Below are 15,423 nucleotides of genomic sequence, written 5' to 3'. Positions count from 1 at the left end.
TCAGGGAATGAACGGAGGTGACAGGTCTATGCAGACCTACCAGAGTCCTGGCAGGATGCAGAGACCAGGATGAGGGGATGAGTGTGTACAGAAACAGATACACCTGCATGTTAAGGAACCTAGGGTAAAGGACCCAGGCTTCCTGTCGCACACCCCACTCAATCCCCTGCCCAACTCAGACCCTACAGATTGGAGACAGTGAGTCCAAGGCTTCTCTGCAAGGAGCCTCAGGAGCCCACGGACCAAAGGTTCGTCTCAGAGGTAACACTTAAGAGCGGCGGCATGCAGTGCTTGTCCAGAGCACTCCCCCCAGCAGCCCAGCCTATTGGAAGAGCCTGGGAACCACTGTCGGCCCCAGATGGGAACAAAGCACCCTTCCACGGCTTCAGGAATTAACAGGCTTTGGAACATAATGCTTATTCAGCCTGGCTTACAACAAGAACGAGATAAGCTTACTCTGTATGGCCTGAAAGGTCTGCCAGTGGGAATTTCAGAAAGAGTGGACCCAGTGATTAGAATGGTTATCGGAGGAAGGGGCCTGGGACACGGACCTCTGAGCAGAGATGCAGGAACCAACAGTTAATTCGCATATGAGACAGGTGGGGAGGTGGGGTGCTGGCTGGAGGAGATAGCTTCTAAGGGTAGCTCCAGCTTGGAGATTCTCTAATTATGATACGCCGTTCATGTCAGCCTCACTGATGGCTGGGACTGTGCCCGCCTGGTGGAGGGCCCCAAGGGACGGCCCAGGCTGGGCAATGGCCTGGGAAGCCATACCAAGGGCAAAAGGACCCAGGATCACAGGTTACACTGGAACAGGGTGAAGAATCCAGGGGAGTCCAGTGTTCTCTGGGAACGGAAGTCAACCACCCTGCAGACAGGGTGCTTACAGTATTGCTCAATGTCTGCAGGCATGGTGGAGGCCAAGGGACAGAACAGGAGGCACTGTCCAGCTTCTCTAGCATCCTCTGCCTGGAAGGAGGCAGCAGCTCTTGGTTGGTCCTTCCTGGCCCTGCAAATGCCCTGCTTCCTGAAGCTGGCACTGAGTGCCTCCTCCAGGCTATCCCCCCAAGTGGTCATTGGCAGCCTCACTTTCTTCTTTAGGACTCAGCACCAAGCCTGTGTCCTTCCACTGAGCATCTGACAGGTTGCACAGCTGCCCCCCTACGTCTGCCTTCCTTCCCTACAGGACAAGACCTTGAGGCCAGAGATCGAGCCTTGCCAGGTTTCCCTCTGTTCCCCAGCAGTAAATCCTGCCCAGAACCAGAGCTTTGGTGCTGTCCCTCACCTGTGAGGCCCCAACAGCCCTGGATAGCAAGCAGGATGGAGAAGCAGGGGCCAGACTGGGTCATGCAATGTGGAAGCAAGCCCCAGGCCTGGCTCTAAGCTTAGGTCCCTACCCTGGTAAGATCTGTCTTTGAGAAGGCTGGATGAGTGTCTATGTATGCATCATGCTTCTGTATAATGCCTTCACTCCCATTATTCCATCTGAGCCTCAAAACCACCGCAGAAGGTAAGCAGAGCAAGGATCCTTAACCTCATTTTACAGATAAAGCAGAGGCTCAGAAGAGGGGAATGACTTACCCAAGAGTCGAAAAGACCAGGTCTGAAACCCAGATTTCCTGGCCCCAGGCCCAATGCTCTTCCCATCAGAGCCTAAGGCTGAATGGTTGGGTGTGGATCACACAGCAGCCACATGCCTCCCCAGACACGTGTCACTTGGTATTATCGACAACTGCATCTGTACCAAGCATTTGGTCACAGCTTGTCATGAGCCATATTAGAGATGGCATCTCTGCGTGGGGCCCGGCACAGCCATGGGTGAGAGGCTATAAGACAGGTGAGAGATGGGAGGACTGTCTTGCTGGCCGGCATCCTGGGGGACACCTTGTTCTCTGACTTTTAAGTATTTATGAGGCACAGACTGAAAAGCATGCTAATGGGAAGGTGAGGGTCTTAGATCCTAAGGGTGAAAGGTCCTGAGGACCCGCCAGAGAACTTTTTCCTGGCCAAGGACACTGCCTCCTGTCTAAAGACAGCCCAAGTCAGGAGGAGGCATCTGCCTTCCCTGTAAACAGAAGGCCAGAGAGGTTCTCGATTGTATCACCACCAAACACAAGGAGCCATGTGCTTACTGTGAGGAGAACACACACCTCTCAGGGCGAAGGACTATGTCACACTGGGTCTGGGTACACAGACCAGGGCAGTCTGAGAAGCGAGGGGCCACTCATGGGGTCCTAGGTTGGTGCCTTCCTCCTGTGACAATTTCAGGGGTGCCAGGGGATGTACAGACCACGGAACATCGGCCAGAGGGTGTTTCCCTTCCCACTTTCCCCCTGCAGCGCTGCCCCCCACCACCCACTCTGTGGGCTGTGATGATGGCCAGAAGCAGAGCTTCACAGAGCCCTTACGTTTCCCAACTCTGGAACCCTGGCCACTTGCACACCTCCCTGCTTCCAGCCCCCACCCTGCTTGGCAAATCCTTGTCCTAGGAGTACAAAGACCAAGTGGCCAAAAGGGAAAAGGAAAGACATTTTATAAATTTATTAACAAGGCAATGGGGCCCCAAAAGGCCACAGTCTGTCCCACAAAATGGCCTAGAGACCAAAGTTAGGGTGAAACTCTAGATCAATATTTAAAAGCTCAAAGCTTTGTGTTCTCTCCAGTTGAGGATCCTAATCTGCTCAGAAGAGTCCTACTCCTCTTCCTGCCCAGGAGGCGATGAGTCACCCTCGTGGCCGTGGCCCGAATCTTCTGATGTGGCAGGCCCCTGGGGGCTATACTTCTATGTGCTTAGCAAGGCTGGTATGAAATGGACAGTTGTGAGCCCACCCTGGATGGCTCAGGACCTCTAATTTCCAGTGTTCCCCTGACCAAAAGCCTCACCAAGACAGGCTCCTCGTCGTCACTGTTGTAACCCAGGTGCAGAATACACTGGCATCTACAATGTGTTCCATAGACATGAGCCAAGTGAGTGCACCTGCTGTTTCCTTTCTGCCCCAGCAGGCCTGATGGTCCTGCCTATACAGACACCCTGGGGACTGCCTGGTGAAGTGGGGCCTCAGCCTGCTCTAAGCAGGAGCAGAGACGGCAAACTGTCTGACAGTGAGGATTCTTGTTGCCCTCTATCCCCTAGCCTGTTAAAGGCAATGGGAGAACATTGTACTTTAGGGCAAAGGACCTGGGTTTGAGTCTGGGCTCCTTCCGAGCTATTGCTGGCTTTATGATGTTGGATAAGTCAGTATGTGAATTTCACAATCTATAAAACAGGTAAAGCCAAGCCCAGCAGGTGATCCTGTGGCTTCACAGGGCAGCTATGGGACTCAAACGTGAAAGCAGACAAGAAAGATATGTCCTGAGATGTCCAGGGTCACCTGTGTACCTATGCACACAAACACACAGCTCTTTAAACGCAGAGCAGATGAGAGTGGCTACGTACAGGGCCAGGTCCTCTTCATCTCCAGACAAGCTGACCTGCGCTCAGGCTTAACACCACTAGGCATCTGCAGGTCCTTCCCAAATGAATGAACCCTCAAAAGAGTAAGTGGATGAGCCGACAACCAAGAATAAGCTATATTGTTACACGTGTATGCAAGACAGACACCACCAAACCCAAATGAGTGCCCCGGGAGAGCGGTTGTCATACCAAGCGCACTTGGGTAGATGGTATGGCCATACTCAGGGTACCCCCCCATACATAGTGTTGCCAAATCCCCTACACTGTGCATCCTTGCTGGGGATGAAGCTCTCAGGGGCACCTCCCTTACCCACTCTCAGTGGTGCTACCACCAGCTTCTCCAGACAGAGGGGGTGTGGTGAGAGGCAGGGACAGAGAAGGGACCAGAACACAAGTTGGGGTGGTTACCGAGGTTGACAGTGAGCTTCATCTGGCCCCCGTCCAGCTCGAGGCGCAGGGTGTCGGCTGACTCCCTGGAGGTGGTGGCCATCATTAGCCCATAGGCCCGCTGGGACATGAAGCGCAGAGACACATCCTCCGCCTCCGTGTGCATGGCATTGGGCAGCATGATCTTCATATACATGGAGCCATCATAGCTCAGGACCGTGGCCTCTGCCCCAGAAGTGGGGGAAGAGGGAATCGGGGTACAGGTGAAGGTCAGTGGAGGGAAAGAGAAGACCGAGAGGATCGTTACAAGGATGGCAGACCCAGGGCTGGCCCGTGAAGGAGGGGCACCCTGAGGAAGAGGCACAAGGAAGGGCAGTGGGGACATGTGGAGTGAAAACCAGCCTCACCTCTCTCGCAGACCCGCCCCAGAAAGCCGGTCCCGATGCAGTCACAGACGAAGCGGTTCCAGCCCTCTCGACAGATGCCCCCATTGCGACAGGGGGCAGAGGCACACTGCTTCAGTGTCTCCCGGGAGCAGAAGGGGGTGATGCCCACTGCCCCCTGAGCCTCGGCCAGGCCCCGAAGGTCTCGGCTGCGCCCATCTATGAAGAGGTCTCGCACACAGCCCACGTAGCCAGCCCGGAGCGCCGCTGTCCACACCTCTGGGGGCAGAGGCAGGTCCACCCGCCCCCCCTCAGGGAGACCGCCTAGGTACAGCTCACTCTCCAGGTCCAGAATCTCACTTTCCCCCGTGGCCAAGAACGGTGTGCTGCGGCTGTTCACTGAGATGGAGCCTAGGGATCAATGGAGAGTGTGCCTCAGTGACGAAGGCAGGATAGAGAGTCAACATGCGCCAGAAAGAGATCCCTGGCCTCCCACCCCACACCCGTAGCCCTGGGCCAGAGGGTCAGCCTTATTTGCTGCCATGGATATGACCTGACAAATATTCCAAGTTCAGGAACTCAGGTGAGCCATCTCCAGCCAGCTGCCGTGGGCAGTGGGCCTCTGTCCAGACTCCTCTCCCTGCACCTACATGAGTCTTCAGAGGATGCCAACCGCAGGCGGACATGCCCCAAAAGGGCTGGATCACTCATAGGTCATTCCCCCAGCTAATCCCTTAGGCCAGAAACCAGAGGCATGGAACCCTAAGGAAGCTAAAAGGTTTGAATCCAAAGTGTTTTCCTCCTACTAACATTTATTGAACTTTTAGACTGTATGTCAGGCACTTAGCACTTCACTCACATCCGAGTCTCAAGGTAACCCTATGAAAGTGGTCCATTATGATCCCATTTCGAAGGGGCAGGTGACGCTTAGGGAGATTGGGGAACCTGCCCAAAGAAGCACCAGAGGGTAAGAAGCAGAGCCAAAGTGCCATGCAGAGCCTGCATTATCCAACCCTCTGCCTGGCAGGCAGATCCACTCCTGAAGCCTGACACAGGATGACAGCCAGGAGAGGGGAGGCTAGGAACACAGCTTCTGTGTTGTCAGAATTCTCTGGAAGGAAAGGCTGGTTATATTGAAGAAAAAGATTTGGGATCAAGTGGGAGCTTCAAAATCTTTACTGAGGGGTGCCTGGGTGGTTCAGCAGTTGGGCATCTGCCTTTGGCTCAGGTCATGACCCCAGGGCCTTGGGATAGAACACTGCTTGGGGCTCCCTGCTCAGTAGTGGAATCTGCTTTTCCCTCTTTTCCCTCTCCTCTTTCTGCCCTTGATCATATGCTCTCTCTCACTCACTCTTTCTCTCAAATAAATAAATAAAATCTTAAAAAAAAAAACCCTTTACTGAGATCTTTAAAAAGCAGAAGTTTATAAAATGAAACTATTCTGTTTATATTTTTTAAAGATTTATTTATTTATTTATTCATGAGAAACACAGAGAGAGAGAGAGAGAGGCAGAGACACACACAGGCAGAGGGAGAAGCAGGCTCCATGCAAGGAGCCTGATGTGGGACTTGATCCCGGGTCTCCAGGATCACGCCCTGGGCTGCAGGCGGCACTAAACCGCTGCGCCACCGGGGCTGCCCTGTTTATATTTTTTTACTTTTCCTTCCCCTCTCCTTTCTCAAGAAGAATTCTAAAAAAAAAAAAAAAAAAAAAGTCTGCTCATCTCCATGGGGTTAAAGAGAGGTAATAAGGGTTTGGTCTCCATTAGGCCTCACTGGCCAGAGATCCTGGACAGTGTAGGGGGTGCAATGGGAGACTAAAGCATGAGTATGCGGTGTCAAACTAAGGAAGCAGAATTGGGGCCTCCTCCCTGGATGGGGATCCTCATCTGGAGCATATTCTCCTCTGCTCAAAATCTCTCCTGAACTGGAGAAGTCACTCCCCTGTCTCCTATTTTAATAACATGGCCCTAGCTTGTTCTCCCCCAACAAGGTGTCAGATGCTCCAGGGTCTTGCTGCTAAAACCCATTCCCCCACCAGGCTGCCAGATATGGCCCTCGGATCTCACCCACATTTCTATTTGTAGCAGATTCCTCAGATTGTCTACTCTACCCACCTGCTGGGGGGGCCTCCAGGACATGGACACTGCCCAGCTGGACTCTCAATAAATGAACCAAATGTGGGAGAAGGAAGATGGAGGGAAAGAAAGAGATGGCAAAAGAATGTATAACGGAGAGTCAACAAGAGGAAAATAAAGCAAATACAGGTCTTGGTCCAAGATCCTTGCTCTAAAACATGGAAATGGAACAACCCAAGTATCCATTGACAGATAAATGGACAAACAGTGTGGTGGTATATACATAGGATGGAATATTATTCAGCCACAAAAAGGAAGGAAATGCTGACACATGTTACAACATAGATGAAACTGAAAACACACTGAGTGAAATGAGCCAGACACAAAAGGAAAATTATTATTGATTCCATTTACAGGAGGTCACTAGGGTAGTCAAGTCAATTCATAGAAACAGGAAGTAGGATTGTGGAGGTCAAGGGATGGGGGAGGGAGAACAGGGAGTTAGTGTTTCATAGGGACAGAGTTTCAGTTTGGGAAGATGAAAATGTTCTGGAGGTGAATGGTGGTAATGGTTATATCAGTGGGAAGGTCCTTAAGGCCACCAAACTGTGCACTTTAAAAAGTAGTTAAAAAGGTAATGTTAAGTGTCATTTAACACAATTAAAAAAGAAACACATGGAAAAAGTCAAGGAGAGCTTTGTTGGGATGCCTGCCCTGAGGCTGAGCTTAGATGTATATGTGAACGTGGGATATCAGAAATGGCCAGAGCTGGTCAAACAGTGACCCAAGGACCAGCCAGACCTGGCGTGGGGGCTCTAGAGATCTGTGGGAGGCTAAGAAGACCACTTAATGAAGGGAGAGAGTAAGAGAAGGCCCTGGGGTTTTCTGCAAGGCCTAGGCAAACTTCCAATCTAGAAAGTCACTGGTCACCTATGGAGAAACCCTGAGAGGCAGCAATTGCTCTGTGAAGACCCCCAGGTGCCATCATGAGACAAAACCAGGGGATGAACCCATGTACTATAAAGTCTGGGGAAGGCGACATTTCCCTGGGGAAGAGAAAGGAAGAAACAGCCTGCCCTGAGAGGCTGATGTTTCCGGTAGCCAGAGCATGCCCCTCCTCCCCGTGTGTGAGGGGGGAAACGGCCCCTCCGCCCAGTCTCAAGAGTCTGGTGCAGTGACACCTGGGGGAACATAAAAATTTAGCTGTTGTTGATAAATGCTCACATTGGATAATATGTCAGTTCTCCTTTACATCAATTCATTCTCTCATGGTCAACATGGTGGGGTAGAGTGAAGAGAGAATTGGGCAGGAAACAAGAGGATGAGAGAAAAGACCAAAAAGGAAGAGTAGAGGAAAGGGAGGCTGGAAGCAACAGAAGTTTTAAGAAATAGCACCTGCTTGGCCTGAGCACTCTCTTCCCTGCTACTTTATTGTGCTAGAAACATCACCAGGTGGGAGTGTCAAGTCGTTTAGCATCTGTGTCCTCCCCCACCTGAGCATGAGCTCCGAGACAGCCAAGACTGTTTCAGCTGCCCTCATCCTGTCGCAGCACCTTGAACAGCACCTGGCACACAGTAGGTACTCCACAAGCATTTGTTGAGTGAATTCATAAATGAAAGCTGCATGGACCTAGCTAGAAGGGAGGCATGGTTGGAAAGGAGAATGGGCTATCTACTCTGTGGTAGGCACTATGCTAACGCTTTTACGGGTATTCAGTCATTTTCTCTTCTTAAGGACTTTTTTAGATAATGAAACTGGGGCTTCAAGGGGCTGAGTAAGGGCCTAACGTCCACACACAGTAGGTGTGAACCCCACTCTGCTGACTCCAAGCCCTACCCCCTACCAGTCAATGTACCATGGCAGGAGGAACAAGGAAGGGACTGACAGGGCAAGGAGGGGAAGAACAGTGTGGGAGGGGCCTGGAAAGGAAGTCCCGCAGGGGGAGGGTGAAAGGGTCCCCCACCCTCCAGGCCTCCTGACCTTTGCGCCCGTCCCTTTGGAAGTCCACGTGGCACCACTCGCCGTCATTGACCTTGCGGCTAGATGCCCGCAGCTTGATGCCCCCAGAGCCCATGTCCAGCAAGAGGTAGAGGTAGCCGTCCAACAGCTCCATGGCAAAGTAGTCGGCCCGCTGGGCAGAGCTGTGGCTGCCGGCCCCAGCCCCAGCCCGCCGGCCCTGGCTGAAGAGTAGCAGTCCGTTGGGCTCAGTGGTACGGAAGTCTAGGGAGATGGAGCCAGTGCGTTTGGCACTCCATCGGGGCAGTGCCACGAAAGCCTCAGGACTCTCAAAGGTCACAGGGTCCAGGGCAGCCACATCCTCACAGCGGAATGACAAGTCCCCCTGCAGCTTCATCTTGGGGTCCCCTTCCTTTGCCAGGCGGGATAGCTCCAGCTTGAAGTCATTATTCTTATAGACCACCTGCAGCGGGAGTGGGGGGGGTGGAGGGGGGTCAGGGATGAAGAAGCAAAAGCTGCTCAGGGTCCAGCCACTCCTGCCCAGCGGCAGCAACCACCATGGGACCCTACCATGGGAGTGGAGGGAGTCCCCTCCTCAATGCCATGGGATCACTGCCTTGGACTTCTGTCCTAGAACTCCTTTGTCCCACTATGGTCTGTGCTCTGTCCTCTGGCCCAGCCTAGCAGGGCAGCCTCAGTGCCTGCTGAATTGCAGTTGCATAATAATGGCAAGACAGTCACTGCTAACATCTCCTTGACATCTTCCAACTGACAGTATTTTTATTTACACTCTCATCTGCTTCTCACACCCACCTTGAAAAGTAGGTACAGACTACTCATTTTTCAGATACAAACACTAAGAATTATACAAGTCAACGGACTTGGCCAAGGTCACAGAGCTAGTGAGTGGAAGAGCCAGGACAAACACAGGTCTTTGGTCTTCACATTCAATATTCTTTCCTCTGTGCTACTGCTGCCCTCAAGGGTCCTCTGAGAGGAGGGGGCCTTCAGTGGTTCAAGGGAATGAGAGAGAAGAAGCCTCTTGATGGAGTCAGGGGCATTAGGTTTTGAAGAGGAAAGGTCACCCACCACCTTGGAAGGAACAGAGGAGCCAGGCAGCTAGCCACGTCAGACTAAATCCCACTGAAGATAGGGACCAAAGGGTTTCCTGGCTGACCCCAGACCCTTCCTAGCCCTACTCACGTCCTTGAGGCAGCCCATAAAGTTGTTGCTGACAGGCGAGCCAGGCAGGTCAGCCGTGTTGGGACTGCCCCCAATGTAGAAGAAGTCATCAGAGCCCAGCATGGTATAATCCTCCTGCGTGTAGCCTGTGGTGGTCAGGATCCCGTCCACCGAGATGGTCACCTGCCCAGCCCAGGGAGGGAGGGGGAGAAACAAGGAGACAACTGGCATCAACTCCCTGGGAAAAGCCACTGGCTGGGCAAGGGAGGGGCCAGGGGGCTGCAGGGGAGGGGGACCCTCCATTTTTATGTCTGCTTGTCTTGGAAGAGGAACAGTGGGGGGAAAGAAGGAAGGCAGGAAAGGAGGTAGCACAAGATTTGATGGTTTCAGGGTGGGCTAAGGCCTGCCCCACAGCCCCCATCTCAGCAAGCAGAGGCCTGAAGGGTACTTGGAATGCTCACCATGAAGATCACCAAGAAGTAGTTTCTGGAAATGGCTCCACAGAGGAGTGGGGAACTCAGGACAAGGCCCCATTATGGGGAGATGCAAATGGCATCTTCACTTGCCTCCTCTTGAGGTGCTCTCTGGATCTTCATGTGATTTCAGAGCATCTCACATAAAGGAGGTAGAGAACACCAATTCTCCTCGGATCTTAGTGGCTTTGCCTCACCTACAGCTGTCTCTTTGGGGCACTGAGGAGTCCCTCCAGTTTTAGCCCAGCAGGGAAGTGGGAGATAGCAAGGGCATGCAGAATAGGAGCTCAGATACTACTGGCAGCATTTGGAACTACCTCAAGGACACATAATGCCCTTGGGGTTGATTCCCACCACCACCACCCTAACATCTAGGGCTCCCACTGGTCTCTGCCTTCTTCCAGGGTCTGTTTATTTCCCAAGTCCCTCTATATGCCGGTGGCTCTCTTGCCTCCCAAGGAGAGGCAGCCCTCTACCTATTCACCAGCCTGCCCTCTTTTCATCATTGTCTTCCCTACTAACACCACCTTCATTACTCAGGTCCAGGTTAGGGAACAGGGGGACAGGGCTAACCCCAGGGTACCTTAACCCTGGGCTGAAAATTCAGGTAAGAAAGCAACGTGGGTAAGGATAGAAGAGCACCCAGTGTTCCAAGGAGATGACAAGGGCTCAACAGTGGCCTGGGGAAGGCAGAAGTGACCCTGGAGAGGAGAGACAAATGCAGGGAAATTTTATCTACCCCCTCCCCAGACAAATGCCCACTTGACCCCAGAAAAGTTTAGCCATAGGAGCAGCCCGCAAGGGCTCCAGACCCAGCAAGGTTGTGGAGGAAGAACCAAGGGCTTCAGGACTGTGAGCACCCCACTCTAAGAAAGCTGTGGCTTAAGATGGTCACCCAGGAAAAGTGGGCAGGCTCCTATAGGGGCCATCAGGAAGTTGGCTCACAGTGAACCCAACACTGTGCACCCACAGACCACAGCTCACCCCCCACTTCCAATCCCCAAACATGCTTTAGGACCCTCTTTTCAGGCAACGTGTGGAGATTTGGGCCTTCCAGTCACATCCTGTGATGACCCACCCATACCAGTCCATATGCACAAGCCACAAGCCAGGACCTGAGACTAGTCTCCAGGGTTCCATTGTTATGGGGGTAGGGAGGAGGATGTTAGGAACTCCTAAAGAACACGGGCAAAATGAGGCAAGCGGAACTTCCCCCACAGGGCCCTCGAATCCCCCTCACTGAGATTGGGGGTACAGTTGAGCAGAGTGAGGGCTGAAGGGGTCCCCCTCCTGGGAACCATCAAACCTTGTGCTGGGGGGACCAGGTTCAAAGACAGAAAGTCTTTGTGGGAGGGGTCAGTTTGAAAGTTTTTGAGTCTTATTTGAAGGGGAGGGCTGTTGTCATTATTGTTTATTTCTTCTTCCCTCCACCCACCTGAGTCTGGGAAGTAGGGATCTGGGTGGAAAAGGGAAGGATCAAAGTATTAGTCACAAAAACATGCAAACAAGATTAGAATGGGCAGAAGGGGGCCAGGGAAAGGGAAGTAGAGGACTGGGAGGAAGGGGTGGGATAAGACAGGGGGAGGGGTGGTAGGTGAAGGGGGCTCCCTGGGGCAAATTCAGCTCTATCCCACCTTGCACCTCCACTCTTGATGCCACCTCAAGACCAGGAAGTGGGCCACTAATTAGTTCCTGAGCCTGTGTCTGGTCACCTCAGCTAGATGGTCAGCCTCTAAAGGGTCAGCTCCCAGCCTGACATGTCCCCATAACCACATTAATCCCAGCACAATCCAGGGGCACATCATGGTCATCAAAGGTGAACATCAAGTCACCTCACGACGCAGAGAAACACTGGCCCCAAACATCCCCAGGAAGAAGCTTTCCTGTCCTCCCTCAGTGAGCTTGGCCTTCCAGCCTCCCCTGAGCCACCCAGCTGCATCCTCAGCCCCAGCTGGGGCTGAGGTACTGGCATCTCCCTCACCCTGTGGGTTCTCCTTGGCCCAGTCCATGCAGCGAGCCCATCTGCCTTGGCCATTCTACAGCTAGAAGGACCTAACCTGCCGGGAGTGCCCTCCTCAATTCCCCTTCAGGCTGGCACGAATCTGACCTCGCCCACTACAGCTTTATGCAAGTCACTGCCATGTGGTGCCCCTTTTGGGAAAGGGCTGCCTTACTCACTCTCCTATCTGCCTCCCAAATTCGCAACTGTGTTTTAGAGCAGCCCCGGCCTGGGGGCTGGGGGAGAGGGTAGCAGGAGACAGGGTAACATAGGAGGAAGTGGGGGCTCAGCCTGGGGCTGGAGGAAGTAGAGGGAGAAACGGGGAGATGGGCACTGGGTAGAAAGGAAGCTGAGAGTAGGGGAAATGGAGGACAGTCTCTGGGGAAGGCAAGGAGGGAGATGACGGAGATTAGTAAAACCCAACTGTTCCCTCCGACAAATCAAAGTCCAGACACAAAAATGGCGGGTTCGTTAGTAAAAGCAGGAAACAGGGGAGTATTTCCCCCGTCCCCCTCCACCCCAGGGGTTCGTGATGCCCCTGCCCCCCAACCCCCCTCCCTGTGCAGCTTCTGGAAGGGGTGGGGCCGGCGGGGGAGGAGGGCAGGGGGGCCGTGCGACAGAACAGCCTCTGCAGGTGGGACACATGCAGGTTAGAGGGCCAAGGTTGGGAGCCAGGCCCAGCAGGGGAGGAGAGGAAGAGGCAGCCACAGGTAAGGAGGCATGCGGGGCCAGGGAAGATGGGGAAGAGCAGAGATGGAGGCGAGGGAGCTGTAGGTGCAGGAAGGAGAAGCTTCCTTCCAACGGAGGAGGAGAGAGGAGCCACCACTAGGACAGAGACAATGTATGGGTTGAGAAAGAAAGGGAAGGGACATGAGGCTCTCATCTTCCTCAGCAGAGGGTGACTCAGACACTCATTCCCACTACCCATTCAACTACTGATCACTGACCCAGACATACCTGCTCGCACACCACATCCTGCTCAAGGCAGTGGGAGGAAGTCCCCACCCGCTCGTTTCCAAGCATCCTCCTTTCGGTCATAAGCACCACAGCTAGGACTCGAGACACAGAAGACATTTGCCACCCAACCCACATCAATCCATCAACCCAGACAGGCAGGGCCCTGCGTAAGGACTGAGTAGCCAACGGGAATGAGGCACAGCTCTGCCCTGGAACAGCCGTTCGCAGTCAGAGAAGGAGGAGTAAGGCACGGAAGACACAGGAATCCAGCCTCCCTCTATGCCCCAGGAGCATAGAGGGTGGCTGGAGGTGGCTGCAAGGGGCAGTCTCCGATCTGGGTGGGATCTCAACCCTCCCTGATGGGCCCATCTCTCTCCTGCTCTGCTCTGCCTGTCTCCTCTAAGACAGGCTGGTGGGATGTGAAACAGGTCCTGGTCACAACTATCCCCACAGGCATACTCCATGCCTGGCCTGACCCAGGAAGAAAGGCTGAGGAAGGAGAGCCCCTCTGGCATCATCCGGAGCCTTTCCCAGTTGTCTGCTAGGATCACAGGGTCACTGACCTCCCTAAGAGGGGAACTTATTCAGAGGAGAATAAGATTGAGGGCAGATGTTTTTGACTTGTGGATGGGATAGATGGGTTTCTGGGATTTTGAAGGCTGTCCTAGGTATGCAAAATTCTCTCGTTAGTCCATTGCTGTCATCGAATTCTCAGAGGGATCCAGGAGCCAAAGGTGATTAAGAACAACTAGTTTAGGGGCACCTGGGTGGCTCAGTGGTTGAGCATCTGCTTTCGGCTCAGGTCATGACCCCAGGATCCTGGGATCAAGTCCCGCATCAGGTTCCCCGAGGGGAGCCTGCTTCTCCCTCTGCCTGTGCCTCTGCCTCTCTCTGTGTGTCTCTCATGAATAAATAAATAAAATCTTTAAAAAAAAAAAAAAAGAATTAGTTTAGGAAGAAGGCCCAGGCCTCCCTTTGGGATTAAGTGGGTGGGAGTAGGGCATGAAAACAGGGGAATGACGGCTGAGGGTCAGCCCTCCTATGTGCTCAAGTTTGGCCATCTGTTTGGGGTAGGGAGAAGCTAGAGAAAGAATTAGGTTGAATAGACTCACAGGAAAATAACCTGGCCAGCAGTTTTAGTCCTACAGCAACTCCTGATGTCTGGATTTGATAAAGTTTAGGGCTAGAGGGGAAAGAATTCAGGTCAGAAACCTTCAGGTCCAGGGTCACCTGGGTGGCTCAGTCAGTTAAGCATCTGCCTTCGGCTCAGGTCATGATCTTAGGGTCCTAGGTTGGAGCCCCACATCTGGCTCTCTGCCCAGCCAGCTGCCTGCTTTGCCTCTCCCTCTATGTGCTCTCTCTCTCAAATAAATAAGTAAATAAATCTTAAAAAAAAAAAAAAAGAAAAAGAAAGAAAGAAAGAAAGAAACCAATTTCCCCTATCCCATTTTTCAGAACAATCTTTGCTGTTCATCTATAAAAGGGGTGTGACATCTCTATCCCTCGTGCTTCTCCCAGGCTGATGATGTGGATCAAATGAGATAGCAGAAGTAAAGGCATTGGGCCCTCCATAATTGCGATGTGGCCCCTGGTTGTCTCTAGGCCTCAGTCTTCCCATAAGCTAACTGACAACAGTCTCTGCCTGATACCTCAATCTAGGCATTTGTCAAGTTTATATTATATTCAGGGCACCTAGGGGATCCCTGGGTGGCTCAGTGGTTTAGCGCCTGCCTTTGGCCCAGGGCGCGATCCTGGAGTCCCGGGATCAAGTCCCGCATTGGGCTCCCGGCATGGAGCCTGCTTCTCCCTCCTCCTATGTCTCTGCCTCTCTCTCTCTATGTCTATCATAAATAAATAAATAAATCTTAAAAAAATATATATATATATTCAGGGTACCTGGGTGGCTCAGTCGGTTAAGCATCTACCTGAGGCTCAAGTCATGATCTCAGGGTCCTGGGATCCAGTCCTACATCGGGACTCACGTCACAGGGAGCCTGCTTCTCCCTCTCCGTCTGCCTGCCTCTCCTCTCTGTGCTCTCTCTGTCTGTGTCAAATAAATAAATAAAATCTTTTTTAAAATAAAAAAAATAAATTATATTCAGGATGTGAGAGCTATTTAGGAGAATCAAAGACCCCAGTGTGTGAGCAAAAAAATTATTATTTTTATAAGAAAACTTCCATCGTCCTGACACAACTTGACCCAAATCTCTCAAAGGATTGGCCTCTTTGGTCTGTATCCACCCTCTCCACCAAGGAGAAGCACTCAAATAACAAGAAAAGAGACCATATAAAAATGAGTTAGTAAAAATAAATTTAAAATCACCTGGAACTGGGGCTGAAGAATGCGTGGGAGTAAGAACAGGGTGAACCCCATCTCTTTTGGGGCCCCATGCTCTGACTCCAGTCCTCACCCGAAAGTGCTGATTCCCGGGGAAAAATTTTCAAGAGTTTATGAGGTGACTCAGGCCATTGGGAGGCAATCAACCCTGGTCATCAAGCCGTGATATTCACACTGTGGACTTTAAAAACTTAGAAATTAGTAGGAACTTTCCT

General features: G+C 52.4%; 1 protein-coding gene across 13 annotated transcripts in view; it reads right to left on the bottom strand.

Annotated features, from left to right (window-relative positions):
* The window catches only part of NRXN2 (neurexin 2), a 97,368-nt gene that overhangs the window by 49,228 nt on the left and 32,717 nt on the right, over nucleotides 1-15,423 (bottom strand). For all 13 annotated transcript variants that reach the window (XM_055311479.1, XM_055311548.1, XM_055311524.1 and 10 more), the window contains 4 exons: nucleotides 9,463-9,624; nucleotides 8,284-8,722; nucleotides 4,249-4,635; nucleotides 3,863-4,066 (listed from right to left, as the gene is read on the bottom strand). In XM_055311479.1, coding sequence (XP_055167454.1) covers nucleotides 3,863-4,066; nucleotides 4,249-4,635; nucleotides 8,284-8,722; nucleotides 9,463-9,624 — 1,192 coding nt within the window. The remainder of the gene's footprint in view (nucleotides 1-3,862; nucleotides 4,067-4,248; nucleotides 4,636-8,283; nucleotides 8,723-9,462; nucleotides 9,625-15,423) is intronic.

Source organism: Nyctereutes procyonoides, unplaced genomic scaffold, assembly GCF_905146905.1.
Source record: "Nyctereutes procyonoides isolate TBG_1078 unplaced genomic scaffold, NYPRO_anot_genome, whole genome shotgun sequence".
NCBI classification, from domain to species: Eukaryota; Metazoa; Chordata; class Mammalia; order Carnivora; family Canidae; genus Nyctereutes; species Nyctereutes procyonoides.
This window is presented reverse-complemented; position numbering and strand designations above follow the sequence as displayed.